At 27.8% G+C, this 27,500-nt stretch overlaps 1 protein-coding gene across 6 annotated transcripts in view; it reads left to right on the top strand.

The window, feature by feature from the left end:
- Positions 1 to 27,500, top strand: part of LOC136085714 (uncharacterized) — a 166,236-nt gene that overhangs the window by 21,351 nt on the left and 117,385 nt on the right. For 3 of the 6 annotated variants that reach the window (XM_065807038.1, XM_065807040.1, XM_065807043.1), the window contains exons 2-4: positions 7,271 to 7,341; positions 18,043 to 18,255; positions 18,386 to 18,574. In XM_065807038.1, the coding sequence (XP_065663110.1) occupies positions 7,290 to 7,341; positions 18,043 to 18,255; positions 18,386 to 18,574 (454 nt within the window). In that variant the 5' untranslated portion in view covers positions 7,271 to 7,289. Of the gene's footprint in view, positions 1 to 7,270; positions 7,342 to 15,612; positions 15,792 to 18,042; positions 18,256 to 18,385; positions 18,575 to 27,500 lie in introns of those variants that run through there. The other 3 variants (XM_065807042.1, XM_065807044.1, XM_065807039.1) reach the window with 2 other exon arrangements.

Here is a 27,500-nt window from a genome sequence, read left to right as displayed (position 1 = left end):
AAATCAAACCCTAATATATTGGTTTTTGCTAATAAAACAAATAAAATTTACGAACTCACAAGATCGAATCAACTGTCCCTGCCCGACCCATTGTAACACTAAAAGACCATAAACCAAATTTTCAAAACAAACTTCCTTATAGTTTATTGGTTCCTTCAAAAAGTAAGATTGGACATGTAAGCAAAATTAAATTGGACAAAATTAATAATATTCTTAGGAATAAATTAAATTTGCAACAATGCAAAAATATCACTCATGTTATAAATTGGTTCTCCATAATTGAAAATAAAATGACTGTACATTTATTCAATTTGATATTAATGATTTTTATCCTTCAATAACTGCAGATATTTTAGATAAAACAATTGAATTTGCAATTAGCGACACAGTTATTCGTGAAGAAACAATCCGAATAATAAAACATTGTAGAAAAACCTTACTTTATTTTAATAAGTAAACTTGGAAATAGAAAAACATACATAACTGCTTTGATGTAACAATGAGCAATTATGACAGAGCAGAGATTTATGAATTTGTTGGACTATACATTTTAGATTTATTAAGTAAAAAATCGATATAAATGATTTAGGCCTTTATCTCAACGATTGTTCAATAGTAATGAGTAAAAAATCTGGTCACAGCTCGATAAAATTAAAAAAGATATAAAAACTTTTAAAAGTTTTGGCTATCAAATCGAAATAAACATAAATTTAAAAATTGTGAACTTTCTTGATGTCACATTTAACCTCTCTGAAAATTTATATAAACCTTTCAAAAAACCAAACGATGAATTATTGTGTATTAATATTAGCTCAAATCATCCACCGCAAATTCTAAAACAAATCCCGATTTCAATTAGTAACAGGCTAAACCAAATCTCCTCTAATGAAAATGTATTCAATTCCTATGAACGAATATTTGAAGATGCCCTTAAATAAAGTGGTTTTGAAAATTTTGAACTAAAATTTGACCCTAAAAAAATGAATACAAAATAGCGAAATAGAACTGGAAATGTAATTTGATGAAACCCCGGCCCCCTCCCCATATAGCAAAAATGTTTCCACTAACATAGGAAAAGTGTTTTTAAAACCGGTCGATAAGTATCCCCCCCCCCCTCCCTTCCTCTAATAAATTACAAAAAGTTTTTAATCGAAATATAATTAAAGTTAGCTGCAGTTGCACAAAAAATATGGAAAGAATTCTAAAAGATCATAATAATGCTTTGTTAAACAATAATGAAATCCTAAATGAAAAAACCACAGAAAATTGTAATTGTAAACAAAAAATACAATTGTCTACTGAGTGAAACTTGTTTATCAAAAAATGTGGTATTTAAATGTGTTACTTCCTCTAAGAATGTACCTAATAATCAATATTTTGGCATAACAGAGGGTGAATGAAAAAAACGTTTTGCCAATCATAAGCAATCTTTTAAAAATAGAAAGTATTCAAAAGATACCTTGCTGTCAAAATATGTATGGGAATTAAAAGATAAAAATATTTATGATTTTATAGTGAATTGGTCCATCCTTAAACAGTGCCTGCATACAACAACATTTCCAAAAAATGTATACTATGCCTACAAGAAAAATATGAAATAATTACAAATGCAAACCAAGAATGTTTATTAAAGAAAACATCGGAAATAATTTCTAAATGCAAATGCAAACAAAGGACTTCCTAAAAAACTATAAAAATAAATGAACTTAAATAATAGTTAAATTAAGTTCCCTTTTCAAAAAATATTTTCTAAAAAAGCATAAGTAATTATTTCCAAAGAATTCTTTTCATAATAGTGTCAGCAAACTCCACAAATGTGTGAAAATATAAAGTATTTATGACATTTGCGACTTCCTGTAATTTAATTTTTGGTATAAATTTTATTAATTTGATCATTCATTTCTGATGAGTCTTTATTGATAAAACACAGTGATAAATGAGAAAAGTTTTTGTTAAGTGATTTTCTACTAATTTATATATATATATATATATATATATATATATATATATATATATATATATATATATAAATTAGAAGAAAATCACTTATCGGACAAAACGAGTGCAACCAAAAATGCTAATTTAGTTTCTTTATATAAAAGTGCTGCATTTTTTCAATTTAGAGAAATAACTATGTAACTGTTTAGAGACAAAGTTCTTCAAGTTTTATTCATCACAAAATTCATTATTTGTACACGAAAATTAATAAATATTAATCAAAAGTATTAAAAAAAGTTGATTTCCTTCTAGACAAAACAAGTGCAACTCGACAAAATGTTGACCAACTTGTATTTTGCTATCAATATTTCGTGGCGAATCCTTTGTTATTGATCACAGCCTTGCATCTTCGAGGCATAGATTTGATCAGGTGATCAATGAAACTTTGTGGAATCGCTGCCCAGGCCTTTTGGGTTTGTTCAAACAGTTGATCCTTATTACGAACACCTTCACAAATAATTCTGCGGTTGATGATATCCCACAGGTTCTCGATAGGGTTGAGATCCGGAGATTGAGGCGGCCTATCCATCACCGATAGGTGGTTGTCTTGAAACCACTGCTTGACTACTTTTGCAGTGTGTTTTGGATCGTTGTCTTGCTGAAAAACCCATTTTATTGGCATATTCCATTCAGCATGAGGTAACATAACATCTTTCAGGATATTTTTATACTTGAAACGGTCCATTATTCCATCGTTTCGATGTATTGGACCTAGACCGTTAGCAGAAAAACACCCCCAGACCATTATATTGCCTCCAACATGCTTCACGGTCTTATGGCAGTAACGTAAATCGAGGCGTTTTCCAGCCGGTCGACGTACACGGCAAATGCCATCGCTCCCAATGATGTTTAACTTCGATTCATCACTGAAAAGGACAGTTTGCCATTTCTGCACATTCCAGTCAATATGAGATGTAGCAAACAGAAGTCTGTTCTTCTGGTTTTTTAGTGAAATCAGCAGTTTCTTTGCAGGGCGTCGAAAAAACAATCCGGCTTCAACAGCACGTTGTCTGATTCAACAGCACGTCGTCTGATTGTTCGGTCCGATACAGGCTGCTCTAATTGCTTTTGTATCTCGACTGATGATATTCAGGGATCCTTCTTGACGGATCTGACGATCATAGAATCCTCTCTAGAAGTGGTGGAACGCGGTCTTCCACCTTTGTTATCTGCTGCCAACTTCCCCGTAGAACGATATTTGGAACATAGTCTTGATACGGTCCATTTTTCACGCGATATTTATCACAAATACTTTTTTGTGACATTCCACCTACGTAATCGCCAATAATATTCTTTCTTAGTTCCAATCCAAGACTGTCGGGAGCCATTTTTGCACTTGAAGTCATAAAAATAATAAAAATAATCACGCTTCTCAGGGCTTACCGTGTTACATTTACCTTGTGATAATACAATAATGCTCTGTGGAACACAACGTCTTGGTTGGATGTGGACTGTATTGATGTAATGAAACACTTGTTGTATTTCACTTCTTGTATTGATGTTCTTCGATAAAACACTTTGATAAAACTCACTTCTAAAAACTGTCTTGATAATACTGACTGATTGACTTCCATATACTGACTGAACTACATGTCGATTTACATGTCTCTTATATTGTAAAATGAACCTGTGTGAACCAGGCTGCTAGCTACCAATATTAAAGTTGGAAGTTACTAGAAAAGAAAATATGAAGTTTATAAAGCAATCAACAGACGATTTAAAAGATTGCAAATCGTATGAATCAGGAAAACAAGATGAAGGAAGCAAATTCCAATAACTGACGTTCGAGGACAAAAACTAGACGAACAAGAGTTTTTGAAGCATTTAAGACAGTCAGAGTAAAAAAAGGAGACTTATTTGAAGGACGAGTAACATAAGAATGAGTTTTAGTAGATGGCACAAGAGACGATAGCTCTTTAGAGCAGAATCTATTATAGTATTTATAGAAAAGAGAAAGTGAAGCAACATTATGACAATGTAACAATAATTAAAGATTGGCTGCAAGAACAGGTTCAACTATGTTTACAATGCGTTTTTGCACCTTGTCTAAAAGAGAAAGGGCATCATTTGAAGATCCGCTCCAGTATTGCATACAAGAATGGATTTGACGTTTAAAGAGATGATTAATAGAATCCAGAGTAAGAAAGTGGTGAGCACAATAAAGAGATGCAACCTTAGCAGAGGCTAACTTTGCAATTGATTTGGTATATGGTTACTAAGAAAGATCGGAAGTAAGAGTTAATTCTGAAGATGAAGGGTAGATGACTCATTGAGTACATTACCTTTCACAAGTATAGATTATTGCGATAACGGTTAGCTGAAAATAATTGAGATTTTTCTGACTTAAAGTTTACAAGCTAATAAATTCAAGGTTCTTAGTGACTTCATTGAGAAAAGTATGCTTACAATTTTGCTGTGTGATAAAAATTGTAATACATTGCTAGTAGACTCTCTCCAGTTCATTTCCTATGCGTTTCTAGGCTGCTTCTTTCAATTTTTTAGCTGCAGCACTTATACAAGCACAAAACCAAGCCATTTTTATTTTTTTTTATTTGTCAAAATTGTTTACAGATATTAAATTAATAAAATCATACACATTCAATGGCTTTAATAACCTTAAAGTCTAATTTAACAACTCTAAATGCAACATTTAAATGTTTAATTCATTTTAAAATCGTTTTGACGCTAAATAGATTTTTGAAATAAAAATTTGGATGAGTCATTGAATGCTTCGGCACCTATTTCAGCGAGCGGATTTGAATAATTTAAAGTAAAATATTGGAGCAATTATAATGTACTTAAGTCCCTTTTCATTAGCATAAAAATTATTAAGGAATTTGATCATCTTTCCTAAAATAAAAGTTCAAAAATTTTTTGTTAGATTAAAATTTTACTTATTTTATTTGTTTATTTTTTTTCAATCAGCTCATTTGATTAAAATTGTGATCCCTAATGATAAAAAAATAATAAAAACGTTTTTAATTATAAGAAAGTACAAAAACTTTTATTTCTTTCGCAGTATTGGAATAACCGTAGTATTGAATAACCGTAGTATTAAATAACCATAGTATTGAATAACCGCAGTATTAAATAGCCGTAGTATTGAATAACCGTAGTATTAAATAACCGTAGTATTGAATAACCGTAGTATTGAATAACCGTAGTATTGAATAACCGTAGTATTGAATAAGTTATCATCGTTGAAGTAAATACCCGTTCTTTTGAGTTTATTTGTGCTCTTCAATATTTCTAGCTTATCCCTGTAGTTCGACAAATTAGTTATAACTGTTCTAAGTTTGTTTGATCTTAACTTTCCTGGTATACTCAATAACAAATCATGTTATTTTACAAAGGTTGTAATAACTTTCGATTCCGTTTCTTATCAACTTTTTAAATCGCTTTTTATAAGACCCTAAGGCAAAGATTATTTCTTTTTGGCATTCTTCCATTTGTTATATTTTTTATTGATTACCTAATTTCTATTTTTTTATTTAAATTTGTTTTTCAGATCATAAAGTTTTTTCTTCCTGAGTAGAAACTGAGTAGAGGGCTTTCTTCAATATTTCTTTTAACACTTTTAATTTTTTTAAATTTGACATCATTGACATTTTTTAGTTTTACTTTTTTTGAGTTGTTTCCTATATTTTAGTTTTATATTTTAAAATATTCTATCGAATCTATTTCTATGATCATTACGTCAACCATCATCACGTCTGTCTTTAGTTTACTTTATTCTTCTGCTCACTAAACTGCTCACTGTGCTGCTAAAATAAGATTGTTCCAATGCAGTTCAAATTTTTTCTGTGCAGATCTAGAAGAAAAAGTGATTTGGTTTTGGTTTATATCAATTGTTATGTTAGATTGAAATGTCTTAATGAAAGCGACACCTCTTTCCGTGAAATTGTTAACGGCTTTTCTTTCCGTGCAATTGTTAACAACTTTCATTTAAAAATTATGTTACATTTCAAGATAAAAATTGAAAGAAATAATTTCCTTTAGAAAGTTGTCGATATTTTGATGTACTTATTTTAAATAAACATTTTTTCTCTTTTTTTATACTTAATAAGTTTTTCCTGTCACCCGATGATTTATAGAAATTTTTTATACACACTTTAATTATACGACTATGTTTAACACCATTAGTAGGAAGCATAACCATTAGTAGAGAATCTAACCATTAGTAGGGAATCTAACCATAAGTAGGGAACCTAACAGCCTTATCCAAGGTTAGCAGCTGATTTTTTTATTCTATAAAAATAATTAAAGCATATAAAAAACAGAAAACTACAAATGTTGTTTTCCAGATTTATTCAATCTATAAACTACTAACACCTCAGATGCCCAACATCAAAAGTATTGCATTTTAAATATATATATTAGAAAATGATGTCAAAATCATTTGCGTTCGGGAAATACCAATAAAGACGATGTTAATTTTTATGTGGATTAAAGCAAAAACATTAAATAACTCAACTGATTAAAAAGAGATTTGTTTCTAATGAATGGATGAGACAAGAGATAAAAGAGAGACGATTGAATCGAATAAAGTTTTTAGAGCCATTAGACTCTAAACCTGAAGTTAGCTTGTACTCTATAAATTATAAAGAATTATCTTAAAAATAATTTTGTTGCTTTTATAAATCTAAGATATTGAGGCAGAGCCGGTGCAAGTAGGTGTCAAGTGGGGTGGGGGTGGGGGTTGCTAGAAATATTTTTGATAACTAAAAAAAAAAAAGGTCCTCGGTATTTGGACTGGTCGAAAAGATCTACAATTACCGACTGACTTGTCTAAAAGGGTCAAATTTGCCAACTAAATGATAATGGGGAAGGGGTGTCCCACCCCTTTCGTGCCGGCCTTGTATTGAGGGTTCGCTGCAGTGATTTCCGTAATAGTAAAACTTTTTTTATAACTGAGATTTTTATTGAAAATAGAACTTTTGAAAGGCGTAAATAATTGTTGTTAACAGTTAATATGATTTCATTATAAATAATGATATCATTTTAAATGCTATCATTATAAATAAACTAATTTAGTAAATTTTGTATTAGGCAAATGCAAATTTTATCGTTTATTAGATTTTTTGTTGGCCAATAATTACTACGACAAGTTTGAAATTAAAAAAAGCCTTTAAAAAACTTGAATTTTTTTAAAAAAAGTTAAAATTCACACTTACTTAAATAGTTAGAATTTTAGAGTCTAAAAAATGATTGTTGTCAGTTAATTATCGAAAAAATATTTTAAAACTTTTATTTATACTGTTTATTTTTTTAGTTTTAAGTGCAAATACAGGATGGAAAATTCTTTTGGACTATATCTCGTTTCAATGTTAACGTTTTTAAAAGGTATGTTATTTTTTATGGTAACATTCCTAAATTTTAAACGCAGTAAAATTTCATCTTTTATAGGCTTCGGACCTTTAACATTTAAGTAACTAGAGATGTTAATTAGACAATGTTAATTAGAACAATATTTTCAGTACTTTTTTACCGGTGGTATTATCACTACCATCCTTCTATATGCATGAAAGAAATAATACCTTAAGATTAATAATTTAAAGAGGTTCTCATTATATCATTAAGTTGAATAATCCATTTATAAATTTCAACGAGTATTTAGTTTAGTGACGTTGCTAAATAAAAATTTATACTATTTAGAGTAAAGCAATATAATTTTGCTTTTTTTTTTTTAACATAAATATAAATTGCTTCTATTAAATAAAATTAAAAAAAAATAAAAAGATTTAAGTCATATAAAAAATTTAAAATTGGCCAAGGTTGTACCTAACAATAAAAATATTCAAAAAATTATTATTATTTAATACAACATTAAGAATAATCAAATATATTTATGAGAAAAGACAGGTTTTAAACGGGTTGAATGTGCAACTCATAAAAGATAAACAGATAAATTTCCAGCGCTAAAAGTCTCCTTGAACACATGATAATAATAATAAAAAAAAACGTTGAAATTATGTTAATTAATGCAGGATGGGCAGAATTTTTGGTAAGCATACATACCAAAGCTCTCGTGTAAAAGCATAAATACAAAAGTGTAAAAGACTGAAACAATTAATTATGCAAATGTATTAATAAAGTAAAATTACAAAAATGACAACTTTTTTTTAACACATTTTTTTTCCGCACATATATTTCAACTTACATAATTTAAACATTTGTCGTATATGATCCTTTTATTTTAAAAGTAGCATATATCACCTTTTCAAAAAAATCAAGTTTCTAAATTTCAATTTTCAAATTTACTTTGTTTTCAAATGTTCAGTTTTTATAAACTTAAAAGTTTAAAAATGTTATTTTCCTCATTTTATCTAGAAATTCATACTTATTTAGGTTCATAGTTACATTTTTAAGACAATTTTTTCTAACTACTTAGGTTCTTAACTACTTTATAAAGATTTAAATATATATATGTACAATATATATGTACATATATATATATAAATTACTAATAAAATTTTATATTTTATAGTAGTGGTAGTCTAAAAATAAGGAATAAATAAATAAAAAATAAAATGGTAAAAAAAAAATTATTCAAGCAAGCTTTAAATTAACAAAATTATAAAGTTATTCGAATTAACTAAAAAAAAAAGTTGTAATTTGTTAAAATGTATCATCTTATGCAAACTTGCAAACATATGGCAAGTAGTTATTAAAAGTTTACAGTTATATAATAACGAGTAATTAAAAACTGACAAAAAATTGAAAAACAAATATAAATATGGGTTTTTTCACTTATATTGGCTAAAAGACACAAAAGTCTTTACAAAAAAAGATCCATGACTAATCTTTATCTACATATGCACTATGGTTGCTTATGACCTCTTATAAACGCAGAGATAAAGAACAAATACCTTCAAGGTAGAAACCTATACGCTTTGAATAAAAAAATGTGATTGATGAGCTTTTAAATTGCTTTCTCTTTGTTGCATCTTTTATTAAGCAAGCTGTTGCTTAGTGACTGGAACAAATATTATTCTGTTAACTCTAAGTTGGATAACTAGAGCGTATAAGGTAACTCTTCCAACAAAAGCTCCAATAATTTTTCTTCATCAATAATTTTTGCTTAACCAGTTTTGCTTCATGTACAGACGGACGTTTTTATAGAGAATGTAAACTTTGTTGTGTCCCAGGCTATTTTTGAAGAATTCTGATTAAAACTTGTTGTTTTGAGCACAGTAAGTTGCTGTTGTTAACTTGGTGCTTCGCGAAAGCAGTTCCTAAAGCAAAATGCTTTGCACATTTTACCAAACCAAAACCTTTTTATGATATAGATCAACTTTCAGAGTTGTTTTTAGTGGTTGTTCTATCCCTAACAACTGGAGCTTCAATGTATGGTTAAGGTAAAGAAACCAAATTCTTACCTATAATAACTTAGTGGTCACGCCAGCTAACCGTGGGTTGCAAACAGAAAAGTTTGTGCAGATGTCCGTTGGCTTATTCAAACATCAAACTTGGTGGTCTTTTCCATATTGTGCAAGTGGTATTCTTTAAAAAGATAATAAACAAAGTTGATTAAAACAAAAATAACATTCTCGGCACAATTCGGAAATTCTCGGCACATTTTGGAAAGTAATTAAGATATTGAAGATTTATATTCAAAAAATCACTATTTAAACATATGGAAAAATTAGTGCTTCCAATACAGAGACCATTTTTCAGTAACGGTTTTTCGGAACTGAATAATTTCAATACCGTAAATACCGGTATAATACCGGTGTTAACCTTTTTTTTAATTTATCATAACATGAATAAAATCTCATGTTAATTGAAAAAGTTTAATGGATTCAATAAGCTTATTTTTTTTTATATCAAAATTACTAACTTTTCTATTTTTCGTTTTTTCTCCTTTAAAGTAAAGTAAGCCCGCAAGAAACTTAGGGCGTTCAGTGTATCATCCTCAAGAGATGATTGTAGTTTTGTGACTATGTTGCCACGTGCTAAAAATCCACGCTTCAACAAGATATTTGTTGGCTTCACAGTTTTCAAATATTCGTAGGAATTTTACAAATATATGCCACGATTTCCTCCTTCTTCGAAAATTGCCATTTTATTACATATAATTTTGGATAAATTATTCGAAACATTTAATCTTCCCGTTTTACTACATTTCTTATTTTTCAAAATTGCAAAGTCAAGCATTTCTTTATATGACAAGTTTACAGAGTTTTTAACAAAATCGCATTCAGAAGAAACGCTGGTGGAAGGGAGAGGATTATACGCTTTCTGATTAAGCTGATCATTCATGACATTAAGCATGACATTCAGTCGTGCAATTGTATTTACAATGGTTGATTTGCTAAGATGCTCAAAAGAGCGCTGGATCCCAATTATCGTAACTTTGATGACCCTTGTACAGATGTTGTAGTAGGCTGGAAAAAGATGTGCGCCACTCATCTAAATCGTCGCACCAACATAGCTGTTAACTTTACAGCTAAATCGGTTTCTCCAAGGTTATCTATCATGAGCATTAGTGTTGTATCGGCTGACAACAGTGTTGCATCATTTCAACGCAATGCTTCCACAGCCAAATTCTCTGGCGCAAGATATAAAACAACACCTGAAATTGCATCGAACTCCTTATTAGTTACCTCAACTTTGGAGTCAAGGTTGATTTGTGAATAACTCTATTGAACTAACTCAGTCAGTTCAATAGAGTCATTCTTTTCACTCATTACACCGGAAAAGTCTCCATCGTCATTGGTTTTGTTTTTGTCATCGTCAGCATTTTTCATCGCTTCATCGCTTTCATAGCTTTTGTTGTAATTTTTTTTTTTTGAATTTTTTGTTCTTCTCTTAAATATTAAATAAATTTATACAATAAGATAGTTAAGATTAAAAAAATCGTCATACAGCAACAATTAAAAAATCGTTATACAATAACAAATATAATAAAATATACAAGTATAAAAATAAAAAACATAATAGAACGCGGAGACTCGCAGAAGACCTTTGGGCCTTATCATCGGGAACCGCTCGTGAATATTAATTGCATTAAAATAACATTAAATAAAGAATAAAAGAAAAATGTCAAAGATATAATTTGCAAAAAACATAAATTTCGTAAGAATATATAAATAAATTTGTAAAGAAATTATAATTAATTCTTATATATAAATACAAAGTTTGTATGAAATAGTACTTATTTCATAAACATAAATAGTAAATCCGATATTATTGTATATTATATAATAAGTTTTATATTTTCATAAATTGTTAAAAATATTAAGATAAGTCTTCAAAAGATAAAATTATTTCTTTTCAGTTTTTTTGTGAATGAAATGTAGTTCCAATCATAATTGCAGATTACTTTCAAGTTTTTTTTTCAGAAATTGACGGCTTTTTGTACAAAACGTATTATATTGACGTTTTTACAAAATTAAAAATATTTTCAAGTTTTAATTTTCTTTTAGTAATTATCAATCAAGAATGCGTGTGCATTAGCGCTATATTCAATTCACATTGCGTCTCTGTTTCAACGCGCGCTTAGTTAAAATAGTAAAAATTCCATTTAGAAATCAGCTGTAACGACTTTAAACATTTCATCCCTAACGTTAGTGCAAAACTCAAACGTGTTTTACATTAAAGCCAGTAATGATAATATTTTAAATAAGTAATGATAATATTTTAAATAAGGGTATTGATTATAAAAGGAACACAAAATATTACTTTAAATTTAAAAAAGTTTTTTCTTAAAGTAAATTTTTTTAACAATAATTTTGTTTATAAAAAATCTACTAAACAAGTTATTATTTTCACCATACCAAACTCTTTAGCGAGCGCAATTTTATATTCTCATTACATGATGAACGAGAGTTGTTTATCGCGACTGGAAGTTTTAAATATTTCATTTACTTTCGTGTTTCGCGTAACTAGAGCAATCGCTTACGCTTTATTACAAGCCCTACATACGCTTTATCACAAGCCCTACATACATTATCACAAGCCCTACATATCTCTACATATATTTTTAATATATGTAGAAATATTGAACCAAATTAATAACGGTATTTCGGTACTTAAAAAAATCCAGTAAATCGATAATCTGGTATCATTACTACTGGCATTGGAAGCACTAGGAATAATGACGAAGTAAAAAGCAGCATTTATTCTGTAAAGCTTAAATAGACGAGTTTAATTAGAATTTAAGTAAACATGATTTTAAAAAAAAGATGACCTAATGCTACTTAAGAACATTGGACCTATGACTACACTTTTTATGTTATTTCATATAAAAATGTTTTATAATGTAATCTCATTCAATGCAGAGTTGACACATTCGAATACTTGTTTCAATTTGTTAAATAACATTACTAGCTCGAAAAAATACTAATGAGCTTTTCCAAAAAACACGCACGGAAAATCGCATACGTTTTGTCTATTATTTTCATAATAATAAAACTGGCAATTTCCAATTAACTCTCATTTAATTCTAATCTACATAAATATTTTGTAAACAAAAAAATGGTATACATTAGTAACGTTATCAGAGCATAAATTTTTTTTGAAACGGAATTACGCACGAATTAGAAAAATTCAAATTTTATTTACTAGATAAATAAACTTTAATTTCTTGAAAATTATTGCAACATTGATACAAAAAAACTAGAAAACGATAAAAATTATACATATTTAAACATTTAGGTAACCTCAACGTTAGCTCGAAGAGAGTGTGTGATCCCCTTCACCCTTGCCACCCTTCAATTAATATTTACACCATTAGTCAGCAAACTTAAACCATTTTTTCTAAAAAATAGCACTTGAAAAATTTATCTCTAGTAGGCAAATTTGAGAATTTGTGGACCTTTTTTTTAAGAATAAAATTGGAAAAATTTTTTTTTGGGGTAAAATTAATTTTTTTTTTTTAGGCAGCAAAATTTGATAGGCACTTAACACCTACTCGCGCTGGCCAACAGTGGTTTAAAATGCCAAAAAAATTTTATAATTTAAAAATTAAAATTTTAAAAAGAAAGAAACTGTTTTAAGTTTTCTTCTTACCCCTTCTATATTGACTTCTTTGAATTAAACGATGTTATTTGCCCATAAAGTGGTAGCTATGGAAACTATTTTGCCCAAATATAATTTTGCCCAAAATTATATTGATGACTATTTGGGAGTGGATTCATGATTGTTTCATATTTGAATTAAGTAACTTCCAGGTAGGTTCTAAACTCCAACCTTTTGTATGTTCATACTTAGGTCATATAATTTATTTATTTGATTTTTTTATTTATTTAAATTTTCATGCTATATTTTTTTATACAATGTTCTTATATCCGAAGATATTGTTAGCTTAGCATAGGAACAGCCACAAATAATCATTAAGACTAATCCAAGGTAGAGTCCGTTATTGACCGACATTTTTGCGTACCAGAGTACTACCCAAGCGCTGAGTTTGCGGTGGCAGGATTTGAACTCGTACCGTTCAATAGTCCAGTTTTTAACTAATTCGTTTGACGCTCTAACTAACTGAGCTATCCAGCCACAAAAAAATGTATAAAAATGTTTTTTGCAAAATCGCTCGATTTAGCACCAAAAATACCCAAAATTGTTATGGTAATTGGTTTTTTAAAAGATAAATTCTAATATCTTAAACTAGATGGAATCATCTTCAAGGTTTTAAAAATAATATTTTGTTCAAAAATAATACGTAATTTAAATTTACAGCCCCCTCGTTTTAAACGTTGTAAACTTTAAATAGTTATAACTTTTGAATGCCAGATGATTTTTTAATGAAATTTCAAATATAAAATTTCAGTCTTGTTAAAGAAAGTAATTTTTTTTTAAAAATATATAATTTTCTTCAAAAATTTTTTTTTCTTTTACGTTTGGTTGGTGGCATTATTGTTCCCAGGCTGTAATCTATTCAATTTTTGACAAAATATATTTTAATGACATAAGTCATACAAAAGTTTGGAGTTTAGAACTTACCTGAAAGTTATTTATTTTAAGCACCAAAATAACCTAGATCCGCCCCTGCCATTTACAAAAGTAACTTTTTTTAAATGACTTTATTTTGCTAGGATTGAAAGTCAAAGAAAATAAAAGATATCTTTGTAAAACGCAGGAATACGCAATTGATATTATTAATTATGAAATAATACTAACTGAACTATATTAACATGCAAAAGCAGTCGCTTTCTACTTTTTTTTTGAAAACCAAAGTTTACTTATAATTTACTTATAATTTCAAGTTTACTTTGAATTAAGTCTAAGTCATTTAAAACACATTATTTAAAAGAGCTGAGTTAGAGAAATACTAGGTGTGTATCTCATATGAACAGTATTATGTCACATGATCAGTATGTCACATGACCAGTATGTGTACTTTTATTATGAGTAACTAAAATAATAAAATTTAATAATCGAAAATTTGAGCTAAATTTTTTAATTTTATTTTCGTTATTTAGGTGCCCCAAGAAGACCTAACGGTCTTGTCACAGAGCACCGCGAAAGCGCATTTAACCAGGAAGTTCACGCCTCCTTCCTTACCGTAACGCGAAAATATGTCCAAAATTCGTTTCGAACCTGGATCTCCTGCTTATAAGGCAAACGCTCTAACCACTGCGCCACGGCCGCATTTAATTAACTGTCATCACTGTGCGGCGTTCGGAAACCTAAAATATAATAATAATATTCTTGTTATTATTTTTTCTTTAGATTAATCATAATTGTATGTTTATCGCTTCCAGTCCCAGCTTTTATTTGTAGAAAAAAAAACAAAAAAGCTAAAAAAAAAATCACGCACAGAAATGGTATTGCCTTAATGTAAATCTATAGGCCATCGTCTTAGCCTTTTTAATCCCCAAATAACAAATATGAATAAAATGAACAATCCAAAATAATAATAATAGAAATCAATTTCAGATTTACAAATTCATTTTACAAATTGCAATCATAATAAAATTGTTATCTAAAACATAAATATATAATCTCGATAAATTGATAATTAACTTGCGTTACGCAACATTATTTTAAAACCTTTCGATATAAATTTATTATTTAGATATAAGGTAATTTTCAGTGCTTCAGATTCAAATCAAGTTTATTCTATACGTTTTATGCCGACAAAATTGTTTGAGGTGTATGCAAAAAATAGACCCACAGCTTAACTATAACGCCAAAAATAATTTTTGAGAACTTCATTTTTAGAGAAAATTAGATTTAAAAATTAAGGTCATTTTATAAACTATTTTTGAAAGTATTAAGTGTTTTTTAATTTAATAGCAAAATCAACTACAGCGTTTTATTACCTTAATAGTGTGCTTAATTTTGATTGGTAAACGACGCTTACCATTCGAAACTGTGTGATCAACGCTTAGTAGGCGTTGATACACAAACAATATGCCTCCCACCATTAAGTTAACTTACTAAAATTTTTCTTTTAAGTTATTTTTTTCTTTTGTTCAAGTACTCGGCCATTTTCAAGACGAAAATTTTATTTATTTTTTTGTAAAACCTTTTTTGCATTACTATTTAACAAAATATTTTTGAAAAAGTACTTTTGCAGATTTATTATGTCAAAGGTTTATTTGCGTTAAAATTCCTATTAATTTAGTTTTTATTACTATTAAATTCTTAGTTTTGAAAAATAACGGTCTTGTTTATTGTTACTTGTAAAGAGCGGTTGTGATGGAAACGTTTATGGGATTCTTAAAAACCTTAAATTTAAAATATTTTATGCCATTATTAATAAAACAAACCCAATGCATACTTCCATAATGGCAAAAATAAATAACATTTCTTATACTTTTGATCTCAACTGAAACTATTCTGCAGTAAGTTTTATGGTTAGCTGCTTAAAAGTTTGCTACAAAATCTATACCATATTATTTATTTAAGAAAGTCAATATTGTAAAATTAATATTTTCCAATATTAATTTTCTTAATCAAGAAAAAAAATTAATACGCACAATAATAAAATATTAGGAGTTCCTGCAGACCCTGTAAAAAAGAAGAGTAAATGTAAATGAAAATTTATGGCTTTTAAAATTGGCCTTGATCACAGTTAGAGTAACATTATAATATGAGGAGGAGCTCTTCAAGACAGCAGCGACAACAAAACAAAGCTTCCAAACAATTCTTCGAAACAAAGCTTCCAAACAATTCTTCGAAACAAAGCTTCCAAACAATTCTTCGAAACAAAGCTTCCAAACAATTCTTCAAAAGAATTCAAATAACTAAGCTTCAAAACAATAAAACACCTTTTTTATCATATACACTACTGATCAATAACCTGATAGTTCTTAAACTAAATATTTTTATATAAAAAGTTGTAGTAAAAGATAACTAATATGAACTAATCCTAAAAGATTAAAAAGGTTTTGTGTAAATACTTTGACTATAATTAAAAAAAAAAGTATTAATTTCAATGTTTATTCTAAAGAACATTTTTTAAACTGGATAAAATTTCTTGATTTAATACACTTGCTGTAGATAGTTTTTCTAAAGAAAAACTATCTACAGCAAGTGATAGTTTAGATTGCTAAGTGAAAGCATAGATTGCTGCCTTCAGTTTTTTATTCTACTGTTGTTGTACTTTTCTTCAGTGTTCCTAAAAATCAAGTATAAATATAAACATTGAGTAGATAATTTGAATGTTCTAAAAGTGTAACTCAAGCAAATATCAAGCTTATAAAAAAATTTAATTATCAAAAGTTGCCAAGAATAGTTGCGAACTACTCAGAATGCAAGAGTACCTTCAAAGTCAGACATGTGTTATTAAAAATTAAAAACCCTGCCATTAGTACTGCAGAAGTTCTTTAAAGAGCACCTAAGAATCAAGTCTAAACACAAATATTGGGTAAATGAGTTTGATGGAATTGAGTAGATGAAATGAACCTTAATTATAACTCAAACAAATATCAAGCTTATAGAAAAAGTAGTTTTTAAAAAATCTTCAAAGATAGATATTTGTAGAAAATTGTAAACCCGAGCAATATACCAAGTTGAAGACTTTTGGGATGAATCAGAAATCGTTTGAAATCTTTCATCATTTACTTTTAAATCATTATTAATTACATAAGAAAATGGCATAATGTATTTTACACACTCTTAATATGTTAATGTTACTTAACTCTGTGATTGTCAAACATTGTCTAATTTATTGGTAAAATATTTTATGCAATATTCAATTTTATACATTTTTTGACCAAGTTATAACTAAACTATGTAAATTTTTTCAAAGTTTAGACATTTAGAAAACTTCAAAGTAAATATGAAGATTTAACAACTACTTTAAAAGTTTAAAAAAAAACAGATATATAAAGGTGTTCTCAAACTTTTTGATAAGTCTCATAGTATAAGTAAGTTTTTACTTTTTAAAAAAAGCTATAGAAGAATATGAATAACTTTCTGACTAAAATTGTTGTACGGATAAGAAAATATAAACTTATTAAAATACGATAAAGGACTACTATAGGAGCTTATAATTGTATACACATCATAAAAATGTCAACAGTATATGCAAGATAGTAATAAATTTCACAAATTTCTTAAATCTTTGACTTTTTTAAGTATGTTTATACACATACATACATACCTATGTATATATATATCAGAGCCGTAGGAACAAAAGTTATATTTAGGGGGGGGGGGGCAGAACTACCTTGAAATAGTTTTAAGGACCTTTTTTTTTTCAAGTCATTTTTTAAGTCAATTTCTTCAGAATTAATTATTTGAAAAATTATTGGGGGAGGGGGGCAAATGCCCCTTCTGCCCACCTGGTTGCTACGGGCGTGATATATATATATGTATGTATATATATATATATATATATATGCATATATATCTATGTATATGTATATGCATATATATAATATATATTGTATATATATATATATATATATATATATATATATATATTTATATATATGTATGTATATGGATTCATATATATATATATGTATATTTATATACATATATTTATATTATATGTATATGTGTGTGTGTGTGTGTGTGTGTGTGTGTGTGTGTGTGTGTGTGTGTGTGTGTGCATGTGTAAAATATTAATTTTTTTTTTCTTGGTAGTAAGCGACACCTGTGACGATGGTTGGTTAGAGTATGGAAACTATTGCTATTTTTTTCAAAATAAAACATTGAAAGGAAAAAATTGGAGAGATGCCTCATTATCATGTCAAGCTATGGATGCATATTTGCTAAGTATTGAGGATCAAGCTGAAAATTTTTTTATTTCAAACATTCTTAAAGATGACAGCATGCAAAAAAATGATTACTGGATTGGTAAGATAAATGTTATTTTTGTTTTTTTATTTTAATTGTTATTAGTTCGTTTATGCTTTTACTTTGCTATTTGTTGAAAATTTTTTTTATAGAAGTTCTTATTTTATATTGTAAAATGTATTTATGAAAGGACTCAATGATGCTTGCAATAACAGAGAGTTTTTGTGGTCGGATAACACAAATCCACAGTTCTTTAATTGGTTACCAAAAAAACCTAACAATGCTGGAAATGGGGAGAACTGTGCAGTAACAACTATTCATGGTTGGAATGACAATAATTGTGAAAAGTCTAATGGGTATATTTGCAAGTTTGTTAAAGGTAATATTTAGTTATATTTGTTAAATAAATATAACTTTTAAAAGGCACTTATGCATAGCCCCCCTTTAATGTTTGGAGTAATAAAAAAATTTTGTGCTAATTATGAACTTTTAGATTGAGAATCATATTTCACCAGATCATTTATAAATATTTACATTACTATTATTAACTACTTTTAACTATTATTACTAATATTAAAATTGTTGTTATTGTTATTGTTATTATTATAATTATTATTATTATTATTATTGTTATTATTATTATTATTATTATTATTATTATTATTATTATTATTATTATTAACATTATTATTTTTATGTTTTAAAGTTTATTATTGTTATTATATATTGTGAAAATTAGCATTATATTCATTTTATTTAGATATTATTAGCATTAGTAGGTGTTTACTTTATATTAGTAAACTTACTATTTGTAAACATCCTTGAATGTAAAATCTTAGTTCAGAAATAAATAATTGGTTGATTGTTCATTCAATAACATAATAAATTAACTAGAATCTAGGTATTAAAAAGGCCCAATATGGCCTAACACTCTTAATTTAAATTTAATTTTAACACCAGTGTGTGTGTGTTTCTGTGACATGGAATTTATTATCTTTTTTTTTTTAATTTAAAATGAGACAATGGTTTTGTTTTAAACTTTACTTACACTTTTTTGTTATGAATTTTATTTGCACTTTGAATAATTAAATTTTTGACTTTTGCAACTGTAAAATTAGATTACTAGTAACTGTTAAATTAGATTAGTGAAAAATTCATGAAGGTAAATACCAATATAAGGAATTACTAATACCATTCTATTGGTTTTGAAAAACAATATTCAAAAACATTAGAAATTATATAAATTGTTTAGAGATTAACACTGAAGAAACAGTGAGAATTTTTTGGTACATTTGTGTACTTAAGATAACAGTTTGTATGATAAAGCTATTAGAGGCAAAAAATAAATATTTATGATTGCTGTGTTGTTCAAAAATGAATAGGGCCGACCACTTGATTATACACTTCTTGATAACCTTTTAATAAAATAAAAAAAAGCCACACAAAACTTAAGTAATGAATTTTTGAGTGTTAATTAAAGATATTTGACAAATATCTTTTTGTTTCTCAAGTATTTTTCTTGATTCTAATGATTAGGTAGGTCTATAAAATCTTGACTTAAGACCATATATAAATATATATATATATATATATTATATATATATATATATATATATATATATATATATATATACATATGTATATATATATATATATATATATATATATATATAATATATATATAAAAATATATATGTATATGTATATGTATATATATAATATATATATAAATATATATATATATATATATATATATATATATATATATATATATATATATATATATATTGACTTATATTAAATAATTTTTGAGTTATTGTATCTCTAAGATGCTAAATTATTATACTTTAGAAAATATGTAATTTATCAATATTAGAAAAAATTTATTTTTATGACAGTATTTATAAGTTATGTAAATCAGAGATAAAGAAACTAGTCAACTTGTGTTTCTTGTGTATTCTATTTCAGCATTGTTTTACATTTTATTTTCACTTTGCATTATTTTTTAGGTTTTTAAATTAAAAGTGTATCACACTTCATAGGCTTAGATTGTCATAATATAGAGTATTGGTCTTGATTTTATTGGTGATTTATGGCTATATATAAAACCTCCACATTAAAAAGTTTCATTATTTATATCAACTGAGTGAATGTAATTTATCATACTTTTTAAAGAAATTATATTTTATCAGCTGCAAGTGTTAAATTAATTTTTAATGTTTTGAATTTTACCATAGATGGTTATCTTAAGTACAAAAATGTACCAAAAAATTGGCGCTGTCTGTCTCTTAATATTGAACTTTAGCACATTAGAGTTTCCAAAATTTTTTTTTAATATTTCATAATTTACCTACTTTAAGGTGAAATTATGATTGATTTTAAACAACTCAAAAGTTGTTTAAAATCAATCAAAAACACCTGGAAAAATAGATTATTTAGGTGAAAAACTTTGAAAAAACGTGCACAAAACTTCAAGTGATCACTTCTTTTATATTAAAAGTTATAGTCTGTCAAAAATGAACAAAATCTACTTTAAGTTGCAGATTTCTGATTTTGGACAATATTGAATCAATAATAACTTTTAAATGGTTTGGTCGATCAAACTTAAATTTTTAGGGTTGTGTTTTTTCATAACATTTGTATATACAACCCTCGGAATTAGGAAAAATTAGGTCAGCAATAATTTTCCGACCTTAATCTTTTAGAGGTCAGCATGAGGTCGATAAAAAAAGTTTGGTACAAATGTCTTACCATAAAACATAGAAATGAGGTCTGCAATCTTTTGCTGACCTCAAACACTTTAAGGTCGGCAGTTAGGTTGGCATTGCTGAATGCCAACCCTGATTCCGAGGGTTGTATATATATGTACTTTTGACCAGTAGTGTGTATGTAAATGTGTTTATATATATACTTTGACCAGTAGCATGTAGTGCATATATACACATGTGTGTATATATATATATTTCTTTAAAAGTCATATTCTTGTTATACAATATGTTTATAATATGTAAGTTGATTTCATTTAAAGGCAGCGTATAACTATTTTTAAATATATTTGAAATAATAATATATTTAAAAATAGTTATACACTGCCCTTTATTGAAACCAACTTACATATATATATATATATATATATATATATATATATATATATATATATATATATATATATATATATATATATATATATATATATATATATATATATATATATATATATATATATGTATATGTATATATATATATATATACATATATTTATATATATATATATACATATATTTATATATATATATATATGTATGTATATATATATACATATATATATATATATTTATGTATATACTATATATTTATATATATACTATATATTTATATATATACTATATATTTATATATATACTATATATTTATATATATACTATATATTTATATATATACTATATATTTATATATATACTATTTATTTATATATATACTATATATGTATATTCCTGTTCTAGTAAATTTTATTAGTTCAATAAATGTTTTAGGAATTTTTTTTTAATTTACACAAACAGTTACACAAAAAAAAGAAAGTATACTTTGTTTTAAAATTGCTCTACTAGATTTGTTTCCAGTTTGTCTGCATTATCAATGAAGTTGTACTGTTGAAAAATATTTTCGTCCTCACAAAAAATTCCTTTGAACCATCTTTTTGGGTCTCAATATAAGTTGCTTCAATAAGTCTCACTTCAATTTTTAGTCTATTGCATGCATCTTAAAATTCTTTCATCTTCATTGATTATTTTTGATTAAATTTCTTACTTTGCTTTACAACTTAGCTCCAATACCATCAACTACTCCATTTTAGTGTGATTTTGCTAAAAAGTTCTATTCAATACTTTTTTTCGAAAAGTTGATTTGATTGTGTGATGAGGAGGCTACTTCCATTTTGGTTACAACCTCTCTCAATTTTAGAACTCCCAAAAATGAACTTTGACAAACAAGGCCCCTGCACGGAGAAACTAGTTGATTGTGGCACTACCAGGGATGAAGTGGGGATCAAAATTGAAACTTCCTGCTTATGAGGCAAGCGATCTACCACAAAACCACCACCCCATGCACATAATAAATGCATAATAAACTTGTTTTTGACTGAGAGCATTGTCGAAGTAGAGGCTTATATTGGTTACTGTTTCTAGAAAGGTTTTAACAATATTATTGAGGCAATAAAGAGTGACTTATTTTCATCGTTTTTGATCTAAATGTATTGATAGTCTTTAATAGTTCTGTTTGGTTTTACCCAAGTGTGCCAAGAAATTTCCATATTAAGGCTTAATTTATGGTTTATTGACTCATCTCAAGTTGCTCTCAAGTTCTGAAAATCTCTGTATTATGCTCACTCATTTTTAAGCATTCTGTAAATGGCGTTGGACAGAGTAGATAAAATAAATATAGTCTATAGAAAATAGTCATTTTTCATATTTTCTGTTGTTATTTATTTAATTTACTTGTTTAAAAGTAACCAAACAGCCTTTTCTTTTAATAATTTAAATTTTTAGACTCAAATAATAAATTTTTACCTCTAAAATTTGTGAATTTAATTATGGTTATAAAATTTTGATGCATCTCAATTAGATGACATCATTAGTTAAATAAATATTTTTTTAAATTCTCATGTATTTGATGCACATTTTTAATATAATTTTTCATACTATTTTAAAAATATATTTTAATATATATATTTTAGAAGATCGTTGTATTGTTATAGAGAATTTGCAACCGCCAAAACAATTGATTACAATGATATAATTATGTTAATTGATGTTATAATTATTAATGATATAATAATAATTTATGAATTTGCAAACAAAAGGGCAAGAAAAAATTATTGATAATATTTTAAAATAATTTTCAATTATAAATAAATAAAAACTAATAAAAATACGTTCAATAAGATTAATTTTTTATTCAATAAGATTAATTTTATTATTCTTTATTTAAAATTGAAAAGCACTACAAGTAATAAATTATACAATTTTATTTGTCATTAAATACTTAACAAAAATTTGCTAAAAATGCATGTAAAAGAACATATCATTTATGCATTTAAAAGAAAGTGTAGCTCCAAACGTTTCTTGGCTGTTAGAGGTCACTGACACCATTATGATTTATTATTGAATAAAATATTGTTGATAGGTTTTTGCAGTGTTCAGAGCAATTGGGAAACTGTTTAATAAATGGGAATAATGGTGGTGTGAGATAATTTAGTGGTTATGAGATGGCATGAATCAGCAAGGATCTTTTTAAATATATTAATACAGATCTTGAATAATAACCCTTCAGTGTCTAAACTAGTATTGTACCCAGTCAAATTAGTTATATGAATTCCAATAATGTTTAGATAATTTTTATAGTAATATTGAATCCCTTTTTTGGCAGACTTGTAGCAGGTTGGGTTGAGGGTGTCCAATTTGCTTGAATCGTTTGAGTAATGCAGATGGTTGGTAAGCGAGCAATTCTAGAGCTAATTGGTTGGCATTGAGCAAGGAATAAGAGCATTGAGGATCTTGATGATTGCTCCATCAGGAATGCCCAGTAAAAGTGTGGGTCAGGGTTATCAATATGAAATTTATTATTATGAGTGTTGTGGTTTTTGCGTAGTTGATACTCAAGTTTCCATTCAGCAGGGGATGAAACTTTATCATTTTTATTTGGTTGAATCGCAAAATGATAGTAGCTTTCTATTGAAATGATGTTCATTTATATATATATATATATATATATATATATATATATATATATATATATATATATATATATAAATGAACATCATTTTAACAGAAAGCATATATATATACATTTATGTATAAATATATGCATGTGTATATATATATGTACTTATATATATGCATACATATATTTATGTATATATATGTTTTTGTTTATAATAACATATATGTTTATAGTGTACATATATACTTATATGAACACTATAGTTTAATGGTGTTAAATTATTTTAAAAAAATGCTTAAATACAGAGAAAACAGTTGTTTACAATATTTAAATCCAAAGTTACACAACTATAACACAAAACAAAATAACCATTTATAAGACATGTTAAACACAGATCACCAGGTTTTAAAATACATGGTGATTTGTGTGTGTTACACTATTATCTATAAATACCAAATTATTGAAGGTTTATTTGATGTCAAATTTGTTTGTTTCTCTAATAATTTGTTTATACAAACTCTTCACATTATGCTTAGGTAAGCTTTTTTGATAGTAGTATTTTCAGTTTTATAATGAAATAGACATAGATTAAATTATTTTGTTTTTTTAATAACTTTAATTGTTATGTTAAAACCAAGTTAAGGTTAAAGGTTTTTTATTATTATTTAAAAATACAATGAGTGTCAAATTAACATATTTTTTTTGAAGTGCCCATAAATTCGCATTTGCTAGTAAAATATCATATGTGTTGACACACTGTAAGTACTGTTATAACACTGTTAGTGTTTCAACTATGAGATATTGCAAAAATCCAATTTTATCTCTTAAGCAGATTCCATTCTATTTGATTAAACATTTTTAAATGGAAATAAATTTATTTTTATCAAAACAAGACTCAAATGTTGTCTGTTAATTTTTTTTTTTAATTGTCAAAGTTTATGACAACAACTAAACAACTTGGGCTAGATGTTCTCTCTCCACTGTATAAACATATTAGTCTTTGGTGTTGAGCACTATTAGCAACTGTTGTATCGTAAACAATTGCAATAACATTTCAACTGCCACTTATCAAATAGTGAATAATCTGATCAACACAATACTTTCTGATAGAGTTGATTGATATTAAGTTTATTAGAGTTAACTGGAATTAAAGCAGGTAATCAAAAGTTTTTAATGATATCATCAATCAAAGGATGATTTGGAATTGGTCTTATTTCTTTCCTTGGCTTATTTTCTCTCTTTGCAATACAGTTCTATTTAATGAAAGCTTTCTACCCGTAAAAGAGAAAATAGCCTCCTCAGCTGTAGTGTCCTTCATGGCTTTATGAAGGTGAATTAAAGTTAAAAAAGTATATATATATGTAAGTATGTATATATATATATACATATATATACTTTTGTCAGGTTAGGTAGTAGTGTAGTGATAAAGCGCTCGCTTCATAAGCCAAAGGTTCTGAGTTCAATTCCCGTCATGTCCCTGGTAGTACCGCGCTCAACTTATTTCTCTGTGCAGCGACCTTGTTTGTCAAGGTTTGTGTTTTGGAGTTAGAGAGTTGAGAGAGGGTTATAACCACAAGTAGCCTCCTCATCTGTAGTGGCCTTCTTGGCCTTTGGGAGGTGAATTATAAAAAAAAAAAAAAAAAGGGTCATCCTGCTACAGGTAACATGTGACCCAGTACAACCTGCTCTATGTCCTTCTGCCTTGTAGGATACACTTTTTTAGGCATGGGCTGGGATAAGCCAACTCTAACTTAAAAAACCACCTGTCTTAGGGTTCTTTATTGAGTAAAGGCTAAAGATGGTGTCTTAATAAAAATACTTATCTTGGGCAGATGTTAAATGTATCTTGCTTCTGTCTTGTAAAAGGCCTCCTAGGCAAAGACTTAAGGGGTAAACAGATTCTATCTATTGACCAGCCTCTCACCTGTTCTTCATCTATTAAGCTGACACAGATGTATTTTTATTACATTGTTTCCGGTTTAGGTTGTTGAATGCTAGATTTTCTTGACTCAATGCATGGGTTTTGCTTATGTCTCTGTTTTTATGACTAGGCAACTCATTTAATTATCTCCTAATGAAAACCATTGTAAAAAGGTTTTGTCTAACGCCAAAGCCTGCTATACTCAGGTCATGAAATCTCATATTTCATCTCCAAAACTAGGCTCTCATGACTTTTGGAGAATTTTTAAAAGTATCAAAAATAAGAGCAAATCTGCTATTCCACCTCTCTTGTATGGTTCAGACTTTGTCACTTCACCTAAAAAAAGTTAAATTGTTTGCTAAGAACTTTTCAATATTATCTCTTGATTCCACTAGTTGTGTTCTACCTGATTTAACTGTCAAACCGGTTGATCCATTGCTTGACATTTGTGGACATCACTCCAGCTTCTGTATCTAAAGTGATATCCAGCTTAGACTCTTCTACAGCTTGTGGTCCAGACAATATACCTGTTATAGTCTTGCAATAGTGTTGTCCGGAGCTGTTGTCTATACTTTCAAACGTATTTAACAAGTGTTTATCAGAGTCATGTTTACTCGCCTGCTGAAAGCAGCAACTGTTATCCCTATTTTCAAAAATTCTGGAGAGCAATCAGATTCATCCAACCCTTGTCCCATTAGTCTTCTTCCTATCATAAGCAAGGTTTTTGAATCTTTAATTAACAAACACTTAATTTCTCATCTTGAATCTAATAACTTACTTTCTGACCATCAATATGAATTTCGATCTTCTTGTTCTACAGCTGATTTGCTAACAGTAATAACTAACAGGTTTTATTGTGCATTAGATGAAGGTGGAGAGGTTAAGGCCATCGCTCTTGACATTTCAAAAGCTTTTGATAAAGTTTGGCATGCTGGTCTTCTCCGTAAACTTACTTTTTATTTATCTCACTTCTGCTACATCATGGGGCTCAAAGCGGCTGGTGAACTTTCATTCAGATAAAACCTAATTTTTTTAAGCCAATCATTATTGCAATAATTTAGATCTTTCTATATTTATGAACAGTAATTTATTCTATGAGTTATCTACCCTTTACCTTTTAGGATTAAATCTTACTTCCGATCTTTCTTGGAAACCATATATCAAATCCGTTGCAATATTAACAACTGCTAAGGTTGCATCTCTTTATCGGATTCTATTCTCTATCTCTATTAATCTCAAATCTGGCCTTGTCTGGAATACTGTTGCCATATCTGGGGCAGATCTTCTAATGATGCCCTTTCTTTTTTAGACGAGGTGCAAAAATGCATTGTAAACATAGTTGGACCTGCTCTTGCAGCTGACCTCCAACCATTATCACATTGTTGTAATGTTGCTTCTCTTTCTCTTTTCTACAAATACACTGCTTCAAAGAGCTAGCGTTTCTTGTGCTGTCTACTAAAATCCTCATTCAATTAAGTCTTATTCTTTTTCTGTGACAGTTCTGAAGTGCTCCAAAAACGCTTATTCGTCTAGTTTTTTTCCTCGAACATCAGAATTCGCTTCCTTCATCTTGCTTTCCTAATTCATATAATTTGCAATCTTTTAAGTGGTCTGTCAATTGTTATCTTGCTCTTCAATCTTCATCTTTTGTCTTCCAGTAACTTTC

Source organism: Hydra vulgaris, chromosome 10, assembly GCF_038396675.1.
Source record: "Hydra vulgaris chromosome 10, alternate assembly HydraT2T_AEP".
In the NCBI taxonomy this organism is placed as follows: domain Eukaryota; kingdom Metazoa; phylum Cnidaria; class Hydrozoa; order Anthoathecata; family Hydridae; genus Hydra; species Hydra vulgaris.
Note: the sequence above shows the minus strand (reverse complement) of the source record. Positions and strands in the feature narration are given on the sequence as shown.